This window comes from Microtus oregoni, unplaced genomic scaffold, assembly GCF_018167655.1.
Source record: "Microtus oregoni isolate MIOR12 unplaced genomic scaffold, Mior012 000004F_ref0000308, whole genome shotgun sequence".
Lineage (NCBI taxonomy): Eukaryota > Metazoa > Chordata > Mammalia > Rodentia > Cricetidae > Microtus > Microtus oregoni.
This window is the reverse complement of record NW_024543063.1, coordinates 13,968,624-13,987,500: the sequence shown is the minus strand read 5'-3', so window position 1 is coordinate 13,987,500 and position 18,877 is coordinate 13,968,624. Positions and strand designations below refer to the sequence as shown.

General features: G+C 51.9%; 2 protein-coding genes across 4 annotated transcripts in view; one reads left to right on the top strand and one right to left on the bottom strand.

Annotated features, from left to right (window-relative positions):
- Pnkd (PNKD metallo-beta-lactamase domain containing) overlaps nucleotides 1-18,877 on the bottom strand; it is a 71,165-nt gene that overhangs the window by 49,730 nt on the left and 2,558 nt on the right. The window lies entirely within an intron of this gene.
- Tmbim1 (transmembrane BAX inhibitor motif containing 1) lies at nucleotides 2,187-17,950 on the top strand. Of its 3 annotated transcripts, none has more exons than XM_041650649.1 (12): nucleotides 2,187-2,304; nucleotides 10,793-11,034; nucleotides 12,361-12,455; nucleotides 13,452-13,516; nucleotides 13,633-13,686; nucleotides 14,126-14,176; nucleotides 14,757-14,796; nucleotides 15,044-15,081; nucleotides 15,222-15,309; nucleotides 15,533-15,628; nucleotides 16,393-16,446; nucleotides 16,753-17,950. In XM_041650649.1, the coding sequence occupies exons 2-12, from the start codon at nucleotides 10,833-10,835 to the stop codon at nucleotides 16,897-16,899; spliced, it is 930 nt and encodes a 309-aa protein (XP_041506583.1). In that variant the 5' UTR covers nucleotides 2,187-2,304; nucleotides 10,793-10,832; the 3' UTR covers nucleotides 16,900-17,950. The 3 variants fall into 3 exon arrangements, with proteins under 3 accessions (XP_041506583.1, XP_041506584.1, XP_041506585.1); XM_041650650.1 differs by having other exon boundaries at nucleotides 2,263-2,332; XM_041650651.1 differs by lacking the exon at nucleotides 2,187-2,304 and adding an exon at nucleotides 2,647-2,759.

The window sequence follows — 18,877 nt, the reverse complement described above, 5'->3', positions numbered from 1 at the left end:
TTATTCCAGTACTCGGGAGGCCGAGGCAGGTGGATCTCTGGGAGTTCGAGGCTAGCCTGGTCTACAAAGTGAGTTCTAGGACAGTCACCGCTGTTACAAAGAGAAACCATGTCTCGAAAAACCAAGAGAAACAAAACAAAATGACTTCACCCCTTTCTCAAGTGCAGCCATGCACCACAGAATGAGGTCTAACAGGGACTGGATATATGGTGTGGGCCCAGAAAAATCATTGTTTTTTTTAAGGTGGGGGGACTTTATAGCCCAGGCTGGCCTCGGACTTGCTGTGTGGCTGAGATAATTCCCCTTCTCCGGAACGACAGTTCCTAGAAAGAAGTTCCCCGTTCACCAGACCTTTGAGCAGGCTGATTAACTGACGAGAACTTCAAGACCGCATGGAGGCTGGACTGCTGCCAGCCCACAGCCTAATTACAATTTCTCTGGTTTTATCTTCAGCCCCCTAAGTAGCCCATCCCTTGTTATCTGTGTCTGATCTAACGATAAACCTTCCTACCAACTCAAAGGCTGAGTGTCCTCAGATAGGCTCAGAGGCCTATAGACAGCTGAGGTGTCTACATTTTGCCGTAACTGCCTACTTACTTTTTCCCACAATGCATTTGAAAAATGCCTTAACTTGGGACTTTTTTGCGTCCTACCAGTATAAAGACTCCATCAAGTTTTGTGTAATACACTGTTATTCCCAGCACTCAAGAGGCAGATGCAGGCGGGTCTATATGAGTTCTACAGATTGCATTCCAAGCCTACACGGAATTTTGGTTCCTAAATTTGTGTTCCTTGACCATGGTCACATATTTGGCTCCTCTTAACCCCTTTGAGGTAACAGTTATTTTAGTGTTGACATTCCCAAAATATCTGATATTACAGGCTTACCCTACTCCCCACCGTTTATGCACAGGTGGGGTGGAACCCAGGGCTTCCTGCATCCTAAACTGAAGTAAGATTATTTTTATTCCCAGTGGCACAGTGATCTGCTAGTGTAACTACCTCGTGAGGATTGCGCAATAACGAAATTCCCTAACCTAAGGCGTCTCTGTCAGTGACACATGGCTGATTCCAAGCAGAGCTTTTGAATCTCATGTCTGTTTGTGTATTTAAAGTTTCAAACCTGAAAAGGAATTTAGCTTAAAAGCACATAATTGTCAGACAATTATTACCGATTTTCTATGACCAAAAATGCTCGTGTAGGGTGAAATTGTTGTAAACATAGCACAGCTGTGTGATACAATATTATGCATCACTGAAACTATTTTGGTTTTGTTTTGAGTTTTTCAAGATAGATTTTCCCAGTAGCTATGGAGCCAGTCCTGGAACTCACTCTGTAGACCAGGCTGGCCTTGAACTCACAGAAATCTGCCTGTCACTGCCAACCGAGTGCTGGGATTAAAGTCCTGCGCCACCACCGCCCCGAGAAACTGTTCTTTGTTGTTTGTTTTTGCCATGCTGGGGATGAAACCCTTGTCAGCTATGCCCCTGGCCCTAAAGTTGTGCTGAAGTACCAGTTAGTGACAAAAAATAAAACAAAAAACACAAACAAAACCACACACACTAAGTGAAATCAGGGTGAGTAATTGCAACACCCGGGCTGAGGCAGGGTGCCAAAGCGCTGGAGGCCAGCCTGAGGTACTTAGCTAGCTCGCCCTTTCCCCCAGAATTAAAAACAAAACAAAACAAACAAACAAACAAAAAACAAAACAAGGGGCTGGTGAGATGGCTCAGCGGTTAAGAGCACTGACTGCTCTTCCAGAGGACCCGGGTTCGATTCCCAGCACCCACATGGCAGCTCACAACTGTCTGAAAATGTAGTTCCACGAGATCTGACACCTTCACACCAATGAACATAATAAAGTTAAATAAATAAATAAAAAATAAAATGTTTAAAAAAAACAAAAAAAAACCAAAACAATACTTTTTAAAGACAAGACTCGCTCTAAAGCCCCTAGCGCTCCGCGCTGGTACACAGACGCTGGCGACGACGCTTAACTCGCTCTTCCTCCTGGGGTGGGGTCTGAAATTGGTGGAAAGAAGTTATTTTCTTCCAGTGAGTTTGGGTTTTGTCCACAGCCGCGAGCCGGCGTCGTTTCCAGTAAATGGGAACCACCCACACCTGGCTGGCGGCTGGGGTCGGGGCGGACCCCCGGGCACCCTCGGCCTCTGGGTAGGACGGCTCCTCCCCACTGGGCGGCCGAGGGAGGCGGGGCGGGGCACGGAGTCCTAGTGCTGCCAGGCTCAGCCCAGTCCTTGCAGTCTCCGGGGCCCAGGCGGATCTCACGGTTCCGAACAGCGAAGGCAAGTCAGGGGACTGCGGCCGGCAGAGGTGGGGACCCGGGACCGGCGGGGACTGGAAGCGGACTGGGGCGACGCTACGCCGGGGCGCCCAAACTTTTCTGGCACTCGCGGCCGGCCCGCCCGCTCCGGTCGTGAGCCCGAGCCAGAGTGGGTTCTTTTCGTTCTGTCATTGCGAGTTCGCTTTCCCTGTGCGCCTGGGGGACATATGGCCCGAACGTACGGCGCAGCCGCGTGCGGTGCGCTGCCGAGTGCTGACCAGCGTCTTGCAGGGTGCCCCTCAGTGGCTGAGAGGCCTGTCTGTCGCAGGGCGTGTCCCCCACTCCGGGGGGCCCCAGAGTGGCTGTGCTGCGACTGAGATGGGGACTATCACGGCCCTTAGCTGGGAAGAGGGAGGGCGGAAGCCAGCCCGGGGCCTGGCGCCCACCTGGAGCTGTTTCTGATCCTGGCACCGCCTGGTGAGGAGGATCTCAGTTGGGAGTGGGAGGAGGGAGCCCTAGCGCAGTGATTAGAGTGGAAGCCAGTGGGCCCAACCTTAGGTCTAGAGATGAGTTCATCCCTACCCAAACATGCCCTACCTCCCAGCCTCTGCTCTCTTGTTCTGTGGCTCAGGAGCCACCCAGGAAGTACTAAGACACTCAAGAGCTGTGTGTGTGTGTGTGTGTGTGTGTGTGTGTGTGTGTGTGTGTGTGTTTCACTCAGTCCCGTGTAGCCTTGAACTTGTTGCAATACTCCTGCCTCAGATTCTTGAGTGCTGGAGTAATACAAGTGAAAGCTGTTATGCCTGACTCTTATGACCTCTTTAGGTCTGAGTAAAAACAAAAGAGGGAAATTGGAAAATTGGGTTGGGGAAGTCCGGGGAGTGAGCCAGAGCAAGAGAGAGGGAAGGAAGGCTTTCCCTGTCATTCCACTGTGGCCTGTGCATGGTATCCACGAGGCTGAGGGTCAACCCGAGTACCCTCAACACAGGCTAAGTGGGGAGAGCTGTCATGGAAGGCCTGTTAGGTGTCTGGTTCTCTGGGACTCTGAAATATTTATCTCAGTGCTGAGCTTTGGTTTCAAAGCCTGTGCCTTTGGCCTGGCCAGTGGTGGCCTGCTGGGCAAGCCAGCTGCTTCTTTGGGCTGCAGTGTCTGCCATGAGAGGCCACAGTACTTCCTTGCCTCGCGCTGTTCTTCTCCTCACCTCTCCAGAGAGTCATGGCGACCTGGTCTTGGTTCACAGTTTCAAAGGAAGTGAGACCAATGCTTCAAGGGCCCTGATTTCCTGTCTGACTTCAGGCCCGCTGTTGTAAAACTGGGCAGATCAGAGAGGTAATGACAGGTTAGTTGACAAACACTCGGAGAAGCGCATGTCATGGGCTAGGGTAATAGGTACTTTGGCTCAGCCTTCTCCTTAAGAATGGGGGACCTCAGCTAGAAGCCATCTTCAGCACAGCACCTCCAACCCCAAGATCTCTCGTGGGGGCGGGGCGAGGCTAAGAAAGCAGGAGCACCGGGAGTGTAGAGTGTATTTGTGCCAGGGATGGAAGCAAGAGTGGTGGGCTCAAGACCAGCTGAAGCTACAGGGGAAGACCCTGCTTCACAAAACAATAGTAACAGCACTGAGGCACCGCAGCTCATAGCGCTTAGACAACTAACGCAGAAGGAGGACCACTAGCCGGGCTCTGGGCTCCAGAGTGAGACCTTGTCTCAACCAGCCACAGTGAGGTGACATACATTATCTTTAGAGTGCCCACCTTCGGTTCTCTTGGGGATGCTAAGACCCTTCCAGCTCTAGCCTGAGCTGTGGGGGACTGGTTTTGAAGTAGGAGCAAGATGCAGAAGTCCACAGGTCTCTACTTGTTGTGGATTTAATGCATCAGTTAGGGAGGAAGGCGAGGCTTCCTTATGTAGTGACCGGTGCACGTCTATGACACAGGGTGACGTGTGGGGATACTCCTTTCCTGGTCCTGTGCTGGCTAGACATTCCCTCCAGAGGACCCTAGCCTAGCACTCGGCTGATTCCTTGAGAACTGGTCCCCCTACTCTCAGGTACTTCCTGTGGCCTTAGTTTTGAACTTGGGATCTTAGTGCTAGGATTACAGGTGTACACTACTCTGCCCATGCTCATGTGTGCTTTTTTTTAAAAACTGTGCATACTTATTTGTGTGTGGAAGTGAGTGCTTGCATGTGGAGAGGACCACTTGCTACGTGGTCCTCTCACTATGTGGTTGTCAAGCTGGGCAGCAGGTGCCTGTACCTGTTGATCTGCTTAGACCTGCCTTGTTCTTAGTGCAGTTCTCAGGAGCGGCTGGTGGGAGCATAGGGGTTTAAGAGATGGGAGAGGGAGACAGGTTTTTCTTAGGGTTGGGGCTCTGTGTCATAAACAGGTGGCCTGGGTCAGCATCACGCAGGTTGTGAAGAGTGAGGGCCTTATGGGTGCAATTTAGGAGAGAGTGAGTTAATGTACGGGTCTCACCCATCTAGGGGCATCCAGTATGTAGATTCCTGGGGCGGGGGTATGCCATTGTGCCCTGAAGCTTCCTGTTCTGTTAGCCTGTTAATACAGAATTTAACTGGCAGGACTGAAGTGGGTTTTGATTTTTCAGCCCAGGATAATACCCATCTACGATGTAAAAATGGAGTCTGGAGGGGCTGGAGAGATGGCTCAGTGGTTAAGAGCACTGACTGCTCTTCCAGAGGTCGTGAGTTCAATTCCCAGCAACCACATGGTGGCTCACAACCATCTGTAATGAGGTCTGGCGCCCTCCTCTGGCATGTGGGCATGCATGGAGGCAGAATGTTGTATACATAATAAATAAATAAATCTTTAAAGAAAATGGAGTCTGGAGGTGGGAAGTGACCTACCCAAATCATGTACTGGAGTCGGTGCCAGCGTGCTCCTAGCATGGGAAAAGGAATCCATAGCCACTGGGCACTTGGTCCTGCTGATCTTCACTACCTCACCCTCAGCCCTGTGTGCCCCCACCAGGTGAGAGCGCCTCAGATGTCTTCCCCAGCAGTTGTAAAAGCACCCCAAATCAGACAAGAAGTTCAGATCATCTCTGCCGTTTGGCTTTCTTGGGCCTTTAGATTCTAACACCACTCCTCCCACCCTGCAAATTTCACTTTTTTTTTTTTTTTGAGATAGGGCCTTGCTGTGTAGTTCAGGCTGGCTTTGAACTTGAAACAATCCCGCTTTAGATTCTTGAGTGGGCATTACAGGTGTGTGCCACTATTCCTGGCTTGCAAATTTAGCATTTTTTTTTTTTTTATTGGCAGAGTGATTTTTTTGGGGAGTGAGGTAGGGTTCGAGACTGGGTTTCTCTGTAGGTTTGGAGCCTGTCCTGGAACTAGCTCTTGTAGACCAGGCTGGCCCCAAACTCAGAGATCCACCTGTCTCTGCCTCCCGAGTGCTGGGATTAAAGGTGTGCGCACCACTATCTGGCTGGCAGAGTGATCTCTTGTGAGCATCAAGAGGTACCTTAGAATTGCATTCTGCTTAGTTGCTTAGTAAGTACTGACCTTACCACTCTTAGGTGGTTCTTTTCCTTCCCCATCCCTCTGTGATTTTCCATTGTGGTCTGTTTAATAGTCCTATTCTTCTGCTAACTCCCCCCCCCCCCTGCAACCTGGAGACAGGAGAGACACAAATGGGGTAGGTAGGGCCACTGTGTCAGAATTGGCAGCAGCCCTGTTAATGACTTCCCCTTTTTTGTTTAGTTTCTCACCATATATCTCTTTTTTTTAAATATTTATTTATTATGTATACAATATTCTGTCTGTGTGTATGCCCGAAGGCCAGAAGAGGGCACCAGACCCCATTACAGATGGTTGTGAGCCACCATGTGGTTGCTGGGAATTGAACTCAGGACCTTTGGAAGAGCAGGCAATGCTCTTAACCTCTGAGCCATCTCTCCAGCCCTCACCATATATCTCTTAACTGTCATGGCACTCCCTCTGTAGACCAGACTGACCTTGAATTCAGGGATTTGCCTGCCTCGGTCTCCCAGTGCTGAGCCACTTCGCCTGGCCCCCTTTCCTTATCTCTGTACCCAGGCCACTCTGACTGGTGACGTGGCTGGGATCTCTGAGATTATACTCCTATGACTTAAGATGAGGGTGGCAAAGAGCCACAGGACTGGGCCTTCCCTCACTTTCCAGGACTCAGAGGAATTCTAGAGGTGGGACCTAGGGAGTGGCCTGGAGCCTGGGAGGGAAGTCAGGGTTGGGCAGTGTGAACAGGAAGTCAGGAGGGAGTTGGGGAAGGGTGGCTTGTTCTGGCTCCTGTGGCTTTCCTGCTGGGTCAAGCTAAAGGGAAGTTCTAAAGTACCTTTTTTTTTTTTTTTTTTCCTGAGATAGCGACTCACTAACATTTCCTGGCTGGCCTGGAACTCACAGAAACCAGCCTGCCTCTGCTAGAATTAAAGGCAAGAAGCCCCATCCATACCTGGCCTTAGAAGTTCCAAATTCTTTTTTTTTTTTAAATATTTATTTATTTATTTATTTATTATGTATACAATGTTCTGCCTACACGTACCCCTGCAGGCCAGAAGAGGGCACCAGGCCTCATTACAGATGGTTGTGAGCCACCATGTGGTTGCTGGGAATTGAACTCAGGACCTTTGAAAGAGCAGGCAATGCTCTTAACCACTGAGCCATCTCTCCAGCCCGAAGTTCCAAATTCTTGGCCAAGAGGGCTTGTCATGGGCTGGAGTGCTTAAATTTCCTGGTTCCAGCTGACACTTCAATGTTTGGACCCCTCTACTTCACGTCTTAGTCCCTAGGCCAGGGTACCCTAAGAGTATGAAGTTGATTCCGGGTTCCTTTTCCCCCCGTAATCCAGCCTGATGGCTGGTTTAGATGCTCTTGGTCACTTCCTTTTCTTCTGTGTCCCCGTGGCTCTATGCTGGGGTGGGAGGTGTTCTCTTGGGGAGAAGGAGAGAAGCTAGGCATGGACAGGAGACCTGGGGTGGAGGTGGGGCTTCCTGAGATGCTCGCTGAGCAATTCTTTCCATTCTGGTCTGGGCATGAGTTCCTGGCATTCAGGAGGGCAAGCTGCCTGGACCAGTCAGCTGCTCTTCTCTGCCCTTCCCTCCAACACACACTCTGTGCTGTAACCCCAGTAGCTCAGCCTTCTTTCTACAGATTCCAGAGTCCTAACATTTCATATGGCCCAGGAGAGCCAGAGCCAGAATCTGACCTCAGTAGGCCAGGTACAGAGTAGGTCCCTGACACAACCCGGGGGCTAGCAGGGAACAGCGTCCCCAGATTCTACATTGAAAACCTTGGCCACCAACAAATCCTGCTGTTGGGGCCCAATACACACTCCTGCGGCCACCATAACTGAGTCAGGGAGAAGCTCTGGTACTTTCCTGAGATAGGATGGATTACCTGCGAGAGATACAAGCTGAGACACAGAGCTGCCAGGATGGGACAAAGTCTGGACACTTGGATCACAAGCTGGCATTTGCTCACAGAGAAGCTGGGTGCCTAACTTAGGCGAATGCTCGCGGGTCTCTGTAGCTCTCACAGGCCCTGGATGAGCTCAGAAGACCTGAGTTCTTAGCTTCCGGTCTCCTCAGCTCTTCTGTCCTTGTCCTCCCACCTTTTGTTGTTTTCTAGTCCCCATGCCTCAGTTTGGCAAGGACAGTGGCTGGCCACTTCCCTAGGGCGGCAGGCTCCTCATGGAGGCCGGGCAGGAGCTGGGGCCTGCATAGAAGCCAAGTTGGGGGTTCTGGGTGTCAGAGGTTCTTGCTGATCTGACAGGTGTTGTCCTTGCCATGACTCTGGTGAGTGTGGCAAAGGCTGGCAACTTCCTGGCTGGTACCAACACAAAGGGTTGACTCTCCTGCACCCAAGGTCAGATGGCCAGGATTGTGTTGTGGCCTAGGATCAGCTTGTCTTAAGTGGATGGGTGTCCTAGATTCTGACGTTTTGAGTCTCCTCCCTTGTGTTGATGACTGAGATTGGAGCCCACTGTGGGGAAGGTGAACGGCTGGGTATCCATTTCTGTGTAAGCCTGCTGTTGTCACTGCTGCTGAGAGGTCGGGATAGACAGACTCTCCAAATAAGGGACTCAAACAGAAGGGCACCAGAGTTGGCCTTGGGGGAAGCCTTGACTTCCTTGGACCCAGTGGGGTATCCTGGCCAGCCCCCTTTACTCTCCTAAGCCTCAGAGTCTTTATTTGTAATGACCGTGCTCACCTGCTGGGCTACTTTACCGTGTTAGTGAGGTTGCAACTGAAAAAAGCCAGAAGGACCCTTACTGGGCATTGTTCTGAGAGTTCTTTTCATTTTTACAGTTCCTTGGGAGACACCCGCACAGGTGTTGAACCCATTTTCCAGGTGAAGATACTGATGCATAGCAACATCTCTGGGTCAAAGGGGCAGGTAGCTAAGGACTCAGACAATTAATTATACTCGGATCAGCCAGGTTCACTGGCAAATTCCTCTGACCACAAGCACACAGGGCAGGGCCAGGGAGGGCAGGAGGGAGACCATGAGTCAGCAGCTGAGCTACTCTAGTAGACCCTGGAGTCCCGTCCCAGGCAGTGAGTCACACTTCACCCCCAGATCACTGCAGCCCCTTGCTCTGGGAAGTGGGGGGGCAGCTGTCTGCCGAGCAAAGGGCAAGCCCTGAGGAGTCTGTTTCCCAAGGTCCCAGACAGGGCTGCTGGAGCTGTCTTGGAGCTCACTGAACCACCCCATTTCACATATACCTTGTGAAGGGCCAGGTCATTGTGACATAGTGGCTTGGTGGCGCTCATGGGACTCTGACGACAGGGCCTTTCATGGCAGTGCCTCTTGGGGCCGTGCAGCCATCGGCCTGCAGTACCACCCCAATGGTGGATGTCAGATAGACCAGGGTTATTGAGATGAGGGCCAGAGTGAAATGACAGACACATCTCTTTGTCCTCTTCCTTCCACTAGGATGCCATCCTTTCTGTGGAGTCAGAAGGGGACCCTGGAAGGGGAGGGAGTAGCGGTTAGGGGAAGTAGCCCTTTGCTCCAGAGGATGGGACAGGAAAGACCCTGCTTATTTTATCTTGTTTGTGATTATTCTGTCCTTCCATAGCCTCAGACCTCTCCAAACCAATGGCTGGGTCCTAAATTCACTCTTCACTCCTGGCAGCCATTACCCCAGGGCTCTGCCCTGCTCACTGTCTGCCTCCCTCCTCATACTGTCAAGAAGGGCTTTCTTCTGCCTTACACATTCTGGCTCTGGGGAGATGAAGAATAGCTTTCCCCAGTGTGGCCAGCTCAGAGACCTGGCCTGTTACTCGATACTGACCATGTTCCCTTGTGAATAACTCCTGTTGTCCTGAGAGATGAAGTGAGGGCCCTCTATCTGATCTCTGAGCTGCACTGGGTGCCCTGAAAGGAGAAGCCGGGACTGCTGCGCTTCCCGCAGCACCCTCAGAGCTTTTGGGGTCTTCCCTGTAAGGCAGGGGTGACTCTGTCATGGGGTACACACAGGAACGGGTGGCTCGATGACGGAAATAAGGACAGCTCGTCCTTAGCTTGTCTGTGTCCTCATCTCTACCATCTCAGAGGCTCCACAGGCTGTGAAGAACGTGACCGAGAAGGCCTAAAGAGTAGCAGCATAACACAGGACATTACCAAGACCTCAGAGTGTCCTTTCAGGGTGTGCTCCTAAACTGTGCATCCATACAGTGGGACACTTCACCTGAAGTAAGCATAGCATCTGGAGTGCCCTACTCCCTGACTGGAAGTCTCCTGTCAGAAGCACTCCCTGCTCAGATGGCTCTTTCTTGACCCTGTCACTGCTGCAGGGAAGAGCCCAGCGACACCCTTTCCAGGGTCTTTCCAGGTCTGTCTACTCCAGACCAGGGCAGTGAAGGGAGCAGCAGGCGTAGGCTGCCACAGGACTCTGTGGCGGGAACCTGAAAGTCCTGTCTCCTGCCTGCCCCGCCCTCCCTCGGGGCCTGGCAGTTCTGGCACAGTGGCAGGCTTGTTTTCCTCCTCTTTCCTGCTCAGCTTCTAGCCTGGCTCCACCCCGTGTCTGGCACTCTAGCCTGCTGCCCCAGCCAGCTGCTGTGGGGGCTGGGCTGACCCCTCCAGAGGGTCCCAGCTGGCCAGCACTGTGACTCACCAGGAAGCTCTGCCAGAGCCCATTCAGCTTCTTCCCTGGTTCTGCTGTCAAGCCACCGCGGCAAGATTTCCTTAAAGGAGAACAGGGAGTTCCCCCGTGGGGCCGTTCTCGTCTGTGGTTCTGATGCTCAGCAGTGACGCTGGGTGTCTGACTAATCCCCACTCCTACTTCGCTGTGGCCGGGGAACAAGCAGGGCAGGGAAGCGGGGTGGGGGTGGGGGAGGGCCCTTCCCGGATAAAGGCTGCTGTGAGAGTATAAAAGCCAGGGGCTGGCCCAGTGGGGGGGTGGCCTGTGGGCAGTGAGTGGCATGTGTGACCTAGAGACACAGCCTGTAAGGGAGCAAGGGTGGAGGGAGTGACCAAGAACTCATGACTGCTTGCTTGTTTCCTATTGCAGGTCCCAGAAGCTGGGGTTTCCCCTCAGCCCTTGAGTGGCCATGTCCAATCCCACTGCCCCGCCTCCCTATGAGGACCGCAACCCCCTGTACCCTGGCCCTCCACCTCCTGGGGGCTATGGGCAGCCATCTGTCCTGCCAGGTGGATACCCTGCCTACCCCGCCTACCCCCAACCTGGTTACGGTCACCCTGCTGGCTACCCACAGCCGATGCCTCCCATCCATCCAATGCCCATGAACTACGGTGAGTCCTGGAGGGTAGCTGGGTGTGGATGGGACAAGACGGACTTAGGGCCCAAGGAGCCCTTACACTCCCTTCCTCCTACCATCCCCTTTGGTACCCCTTTCCTCTGCCTGTCCCACCTTCCCCTTGGCCTCCTGTTCTTCCCTCCAGCCACTTGCTGACCTACGTATTTAGTAAGGACACCGAGGCCATAGGACATATACCAGAACTTACCCCCGGGAAGATAGCTGGGTGAATTAATGGCTTCTAGGTGGTTGCCTAAGGAACCACTTCTGTTTCTCAACAAGGCTGTTGCCACTGTGTGTGGGTACCATGTCTTCCTTAGGAACCCTAAGCACTTTTTTTTTTTTTTTTTTTTTTTGATTTTCCGAGACAGGGTTTTTCCGTAGCTTTTGGTTCCTGTCCTGGAACTAGCTCTTGTAGACCAGGCTGGCCTCGAACTCACAGAGATCCGCCTCTGCCTCCCGAGTGCTGGGATTAAAGGCGTGCGCCACCACCGCCCGGCTAAGCACTTTTTTTTAATATCCTAGGGCTGAATCTCCATCCTTTATATACAGTCTGATTTTTGTCAACAGCCAAAATGTCATGGTTGGTCAGTGAAGGTGAGGTTAGACTATAGTAAGCCTCTTTTCGGGGTGGGGGGTGGATTTTGCATTTCTTTTTGGTATGGGAGATTGAACTCCAGATCATTACAGGCTAAGCATGTATTCTGCCTATGAGTGGTACCCCACCTCATTCTGGGTAGATTTTGGAAGCAGTTCCCAAAGAGGCATCCATGGAATGTTGGTGGCTTGCAGTAGCCTCAGTGTCCCAGAGCCAGTGTGTGGCCAGCTCCTACTGGACACTTGTTCTGAGGCAGACCTTAAGATATCACATACAGGTGACAGTTGCATGTACTATGTACACTGTGGACCTGCTACAGACCGAGACCTTGACTCCTATGCCCACTGTCTGTGTACGTCTCCCTCCTTTTCTCTGGCCCTCTACCCCAAGGCTACTGCTCTGCCATCCAGTTCTACTCCCTAGATGCCAGCTGCTTCCCTAGATGGTGATGCCACTTTCCCGCCCCCAGTGATGGGGGCTGGGCACAGAACCTGCAGCAGATGCCTGCTGACAGGACAGCTCTTCCTCGCCTAAGCCCAGCTGGGGTTACTCTGGGGGTGCCCCGAGAACTCTAGCTTGATAAAGGAATCTGTGAGTTACAAATGTGTCTTCTGAACAGAGGTACCTGAGCCTTTGTTTGAGACAGGATCAGGGGTTCTTTGAGATGGAGGCCACCTGTCCTAGGTCCCCAGTTGGTTTGACATGATCTGTGTCTGGTCCCAGGCCATGACTACGGTGGGGAGGAGAGAGCAGCGAGCGACAACTTTGGCCATGGAGAATGGGATGACCGGAAAGTCCGACATAACTTCATCCGAAAGGTGAGATGGGGCTGGAGCTTGGGCGGGGGACTAGGCACAGGCACACATTCCACACAAACACCTTAGGTACCTGCCTCCTTGTAGTTCTATACCCCTCCTCAGAGAGGATCCCCCTCTTTATGATCCCCTTTGGGATGCTGGAGTCCACCCGGGGAAGTCTACTTGTATTCTGCTCTCCCCTCTCTGCCCACTGTTCCCTAAGACAGCAAGCAGCTGGGAACTGAATGAGCATGCTGTCTCCAAGCCACCACGCATCCCTTCTTTCAGCCCTTTAACAGAGAGCCACTCTCAGTACCGGAGCCGGCAAAGCTAGCTAGATGTTGGATAGGAGGAAAGGGGCCAAGAAACAGCTGGAGAGGCCAGTCTGCAGTCAGGGAAGAATCTTTGAGGGCTCAAAAAGTGGAGTCTTCCAAATTACAGTTATTCTTTTATCTTTTCAAGAGAGATTTTATTTTTAATTAAGGTGTATATGTGTTTGTATGTGTGTGTGCGCGTGTGTGTGTAGTATCCAAGGAGTCCAAAAGAGAGCATCAGATTCTCTGGAGCTAGAGGTACAGGTAGTTGTGAGCTGCCTGATGTGGTTGCTGGGAACTGAACTCAGATTCATGAGCAATACATGCTCTTAACCACTGAGCCCTCTCCCCAGCCAGAGCCTTCCAAACTTCTTTTATTTTTTAAAAAAATATTTATTTACTTATTATGTATACATTGTTCTGTCTGTGTGTATGCCTGCAGGCCAGAAGAGGGCACCAGACCTCATTACAGATGGTTGTGAGCCACCATGTAGTTGCTGGGAATTGAACTCAGGACCTTTGGAGAGCAGGCAATGCTCTTAACCACTGAGCCATCTCTCCAGCCCCCCAAACTTCTAAGAAAAGATCCTGTCCTACAGAACAGGGGTGGGTTGGTGGGTGGGGGCAGGAGCCTTGGCACTAACTATCCTCCAGGGAGAGGCCAGTATGAGATGTGAGTTATATCCCTGGTTGTCTGCTCTAGGTCTACTCCATCATTTCCGTTCAGCTGCTCATCACGGTGGCCATCATTGCTATCTTCACCTTTGTGTGAGTCTCTCCTTTTCCCAGCCTGGGTTACCTGCTAGGCTGTCCATGGAGGGATGGCTCTCAGCTGGAGGCAGACAATCCATGGTATGACTTCCTCTTGGTGTTCTGTTTCACAGGGAACCAGTCAGTGCATTCGTGAGGAGGAATGTGGCTGTGTACTACGTGTCCTAGTGAGTGCACGGTGATGGTGTTGCTGCTGCGAGGGGGGTGGGGGCAGGAGGCTGACCAGCTCTGTTCAGGGCAGGGGTTAATATGCCCTAGGAGAGGCCTTCCCAGAAGCTGGTGCCAGTGTCCAGGCGGCAGGGGTTGTGGGGGTCACCTGAAGAGGAGTAACATCACAGAATGCTAGAACAGGGCCAGAGCCATGTGTGGTGGTGACATGTGGGTTTCATGGTACAGGCTCTCTTACCCAGTGTCTATGATCACCCTACACTTCCTTCTGGTCCAAACCCTGTTCCAGGCTTCTTGAAGCCCTGGCTGAGAATCTTGCCCTTACTTTCTACAAAGAAAGTTTGTCAAGAAGCCTAGGCTGCTGAGAGCTGCTCACAGAGGGCTAGAAGCAGGCCCGGGGCAGCTTGGCCTAGAGCTATGTCCCATCTCTTCCCCCAGTGCTGTCTTCTTCGTCACCTACCTGACCCTTGCCTGCTGCCAGGGACCCAGGTAAGTGCTGGGGACCCAGACAAGAGGAGGCAGAGTTTGGGACAGGTGTAGAGTATCTTGAGAGGAAAAGGGTTCATGCAGTGGCAAGAGACCTGGCTACGAGGAGGAAGTGGTCACCATTAGTGCAGTGCGTGACACCTACCTAGCTATCTATCGTCCTCACAAGAGATGTAAGAATCATACATACAAGATACACAGCATTTCGAGCATTTAACAAACAAGGAAGACAAAAAGGGAGGAGGCAAATGGCTCAGTAGGTAAAGGTACTTTCCACCATGCCTGAAGAGCAGAGATCGAGGCTCAAGACCCACATGTGACAAAGGAGTGACTCCTCCACATGTGTCCTGTGATGCATGTGTGTACACACTCACGTAGTAAAATACAAAAGGGGAAGTTCTTCTGTCAGGAAGAACTCGAGGTGCAGAGGCTGAGGAACAGTCCTGGTCACAGAGGCCAGGCTTTGCTGGCTCCACAGGGGGTCTGTCCCAGGTTAGCCTGTGTGAACACATGGTACTCTCCCTAAGGGAAAGATTGATGGGCCCAAGGCAGGTTAACCAGGGTGTCTCTTCTCTCTCTCTAGGCGCCGGTTCCCATGGAACATCATCCTGCTGACCCTCTTTGTGAGTCTAGAAGGGGAGGGGAGGTCTCTCTCAGAGAGGAGTTGGGGGCACCTTGTGGAAAGATGTCCCTGGTTGTCTATTCCCCTTACCCAGCCCTGTCCTTGTTTTTCTTTGTGGCTGTTCTTTCCAGCACAGCCACATCTACCCCCAGCTCTGGCAGGGCCATAGTGGCCAGTATTGGGGCTGGACCTCAGAGCCTGACACTTAACCTTCTTAACTCTTGGCCTTGTTTCTCTCCTTCCCTCAGACTCTGGCTTTGGGCTTTATGACAGGCACCATTTCCAGGTATGTTCAGACATTCCTCCATACTCTTGGGAAGGGAGTCTTGTGACGGGTTGGATGGACTGTGGGCACAGTCCCAGACTTAGGGACTCTACATTCATGGCTTATGATTCTGCGCCATTTCAACTCTTTCCTCTCCCCAGTATGTACCAAACCAGAGCTGTCATCATAGCGATGATCATCACTGGTGTGGTATCCATTTCTGTCACCATCTTCTGCTTCCAGACTAAGGTGAGGATGGAGAAGGCCCTTCCCTGGCCACCCTGCCCTTCACACACACACACACACACCTTTCCCAAGTCTGATGCTGAGCTCTCATGTCTGACCTGGCAGGCTGTCTCCTGTGTATGTCCTTAGCATGTCACTGCCCTGCCCCAGGAGCAGTGCTGACTCCCCAACTTGGCTGCTGAGGATGGCAGTCATCGGACAGGTCCTCCTCCTCCCTTTCTTCTAGGTGGACTTCACCTCGTGTACAGGCCTCTTCTGTGTCCTGGGGATCGTGCTGATGGTCACTGGGATTGTCACTAGCATTGTGCTGTCATTCAAATATGTGAGTGTCCTGCCATGAGGGCAGGCAGTGAACCCAGCCAGCAGACTTCCTGTAGTGCAGGGGTGGGCTCTGGTTCCCATGCCCCTCCATTGGCTAGTGCCAGCACCAACACAATACCATCCTTTTGGGTTTTTCTCTCAGGTAGATGGTAAGCCACAGCCCTTTGGGCCCTAGATAGCACCACTGAATTCTACAGGAAATGGCAGGTTAGCTGAGACCAGGTTCTGCGATGCAAAGCTAAAGGACCAAGTCAGGCCTGGATGTAAGGGGCTTTGGGATCACTGGTTCTGATACCTTCTCTGCTTCCAGTCAGTCAAAGGGAGTGCATGGGGCTGAAGGGGAAGGGTCAGGATGGGGCTACTACCTGCCCCAGGGTGGCAGGCAACTCAAGTTTGCTGAGGGGCCTCTGCAAACTGTCCCTAAAGTGGATTGCAGGAGCCGGTGAGCTGCTTTGCTGAGCCTGCCCCTCATGAGCTCGCTCTACTCAGCTGCCATGTTTTCAAACACTCCTGTACTCAGACTAGCTGAAAGGTGCCGTGACTGGTTTTATATGGTTATCGTTGCACAGCCTCTGCTCTCTCTGGCAAATAAATCACATTCTCAGTTTCTCCCAGGATCTAGAGGCAGGGTAGGAGACCTTGGAGAGGTAGCTTCCCTGATCTCCCTGCTCAGCTGCTGGAGTTCCAGGGTCAGCTGGGTCTTGAGGGCCTGCTTCTGTTGTGCTTAGCTTGGCTTTCTAATGCTTGTACTGTGCTATTTCACAGATTCACTGGCTCCACATGGTCTATGCCGCTCTGGGGGCCATCTGCTTCACTCTGGTAAGTTTGGTCCTTGTTCTGGGAGGGGAAGCTGGAAGGGTAGAGATGGAATTTAGGCAGCTTGGAAGGGAGGGCGGGGCCCTGGACAACTGTTCTTTCCTACTTAGAGCTTTCAGAAGTTCCTGGCATCCCTGTTGTCTTTTGTTCATACTCCCTGCTGTGTAACGACGACTGTGTGTCAGCCTTCTTAGAGAGAAGTGAGCCGCTCACTTCTTAGTGAGTCCCTCAGCAAGCAGGATGGACAGCTCAGCTCTAGGACATTCTGCTGACCAGGGTCCTGGGCACTCATGTCTCATTTCCCTGCAGTTCCTGGCTTACGATACACAGCTGGTCCTGGGGAACCGGAAGCACACTATCAGCCCAGAGGACTACATCACAGGTGCCCTGCAGATCTACACTGATATAGTCTACATCTTCACTTTCGTGCTCCAGCTGGTGGGGAGTCGAGACTGAGAGCTATCCCCTTCACTGGCCTGGGACTCACCCTTTCCTATTGGGCTGGGCCCAGGTCCCTTATCCCCTCAAGTAATCTGCCCAGTTTCCCCTCTGTTCTGGGGATGGGAGGGCCTCTGGCTGTATTATGTGAGAACCGAGGGTTCTCGAGTTACTGCAACTCTTGTCCTTGGTGGACTCGGTAAGACCAGACTGAAGTTGTATCTCCTCCCCTTGACCCACAATGAGCATACACCAAACTTTCAGTGTGGTGGGGAGAGTGGGGAGCCTGTGAACACAGGAGCTTCAAGGTGAAGAGGCTCACATCCCACCTTGGCCACAGGGTTCTAGGCTAGAGAGCTGGAGCTGTTCCCCTCCTGGATCCAATAAAGCCAGATGCTTTGCCCCCAGCTCCATTACTCATGGGCCACTTACTCCATCTGAACTCTTTAGGCTTGGTGTCTCTTAGCTCTGGCAGCTAGGGGAGATCTGTGCCCTGCAGTTTCCCTGCTCCAACCCCATCCTCCAGTAACATGTATAGATTATTTATCTGGGTTAGGGAAGACAGTGAGCAAAGTTTATTCAGTATGGGGGCTGAGAACGGCATCCACCTGGCTGGCACTCTGCTCAGACACTCAGAAGACGGTGGGAGGTGAAGGTCAGCAAGTGAGGTGCTTTGTAGGATCCTGAGTGGCTGGAAGGAGTCTACGAGAAGAGACGGGTGGGGATATGGAAAGTGCCTTGGGTTCCCTCTCTGGTCTGAGAAACACTACAGCCCACTCTGGTACCTAGTGACCGTCCCTTCTAACACCGGCTCAGTCTGTTCTGAACTCCTGCTGGGAGGTTTTAGACTAGAACCCCCTCTCCAAGCCAGCTACCACTTTCTGTAGATCCAAGCGCCTCCAGCTGGTACTGACCACGATGGAGACAGAAGCCAGTTAGCTTATTAGGTGAGGTGGGAACCTTACTAGCCCAAGGACATAATGAGAGCCGTTCTGTCCAGTATTTGATTCTGAATATATCCCAAAGGGACACAACTAGAAATGTAATAAAGTGTTATGTTTGGCATTGAGAACCTGTGTAGCTGTGGCTTTCTTCACTGTAAGGTGGTGGCTTTGGTCAAAGTGTCCACTTCCTTTGCATCTCAGGCTGAGTCTCCAGCCAGTTCTACGGAACCAAGCAAATTTTCGTGGAACAGTTCTTGGTGATGGGAGAGACAGGCTGCTGAAATGACAAAAGCTGGTTGGGGGAAGGAGCTCAAATCTGCATATCTATGTCATGAACCCTCTGTAAAAGCTCCCTAGCTTTAACTTCCCCAGGAAGCTGTGTCTTTATATAACATTTTTTTTTTTCCAGGCAAGAAAGGGACTAGGCCACGGGTTTGGAATTTCTCTTGGAAACTAGTTTCTCTTACAAATGAAGACCAGAGTGGCTGACATATTTGGATGCTTTTTCATCCATGCCCTGAATGTGGCCTTTGATTTTTGCCTTGTTTTGTTTTTTTGAGACAAGGTCTCTTTATTCTGTTGTTCTGGCTGTCTTGGAACTATGCAGACCACCCTGGCCTCATACTCAAGAGGTCCACCTGCCTCTTCTTACTGAGTGCTGAGATTAAAGATGTCCATGCCGCCTAGGCAGTTTGGATGCTCAACTTACTAGACCTGGATGGAGGTGGGGGGTTCCTTGGACTTCCCACAGGACAGGGAACCCTGATTGCTTTTCGGGCTGAGGGGGGGGGGGGGACTTAATTAGGGGAGGGGGAGGGAAATGGGAGGCGGTGGCTGGGAAGAGACAGAAATCTTTAATAAATAAATAAATTAAAAAAAAATAAAGATGTCCATGCCTGATTGATTTGAACTAGTTTAAGGCGACATGGGAACCTGCCTTCCTGACCAGCGGCTCTGAAGGCTTGGGTCTCCACAGCCTGTACCTACGCTTGTTGCACCTAAGTCTGGTTATTTCACCACCCAGCTGGGAACACAGGTCTTCTTTGAGAGAA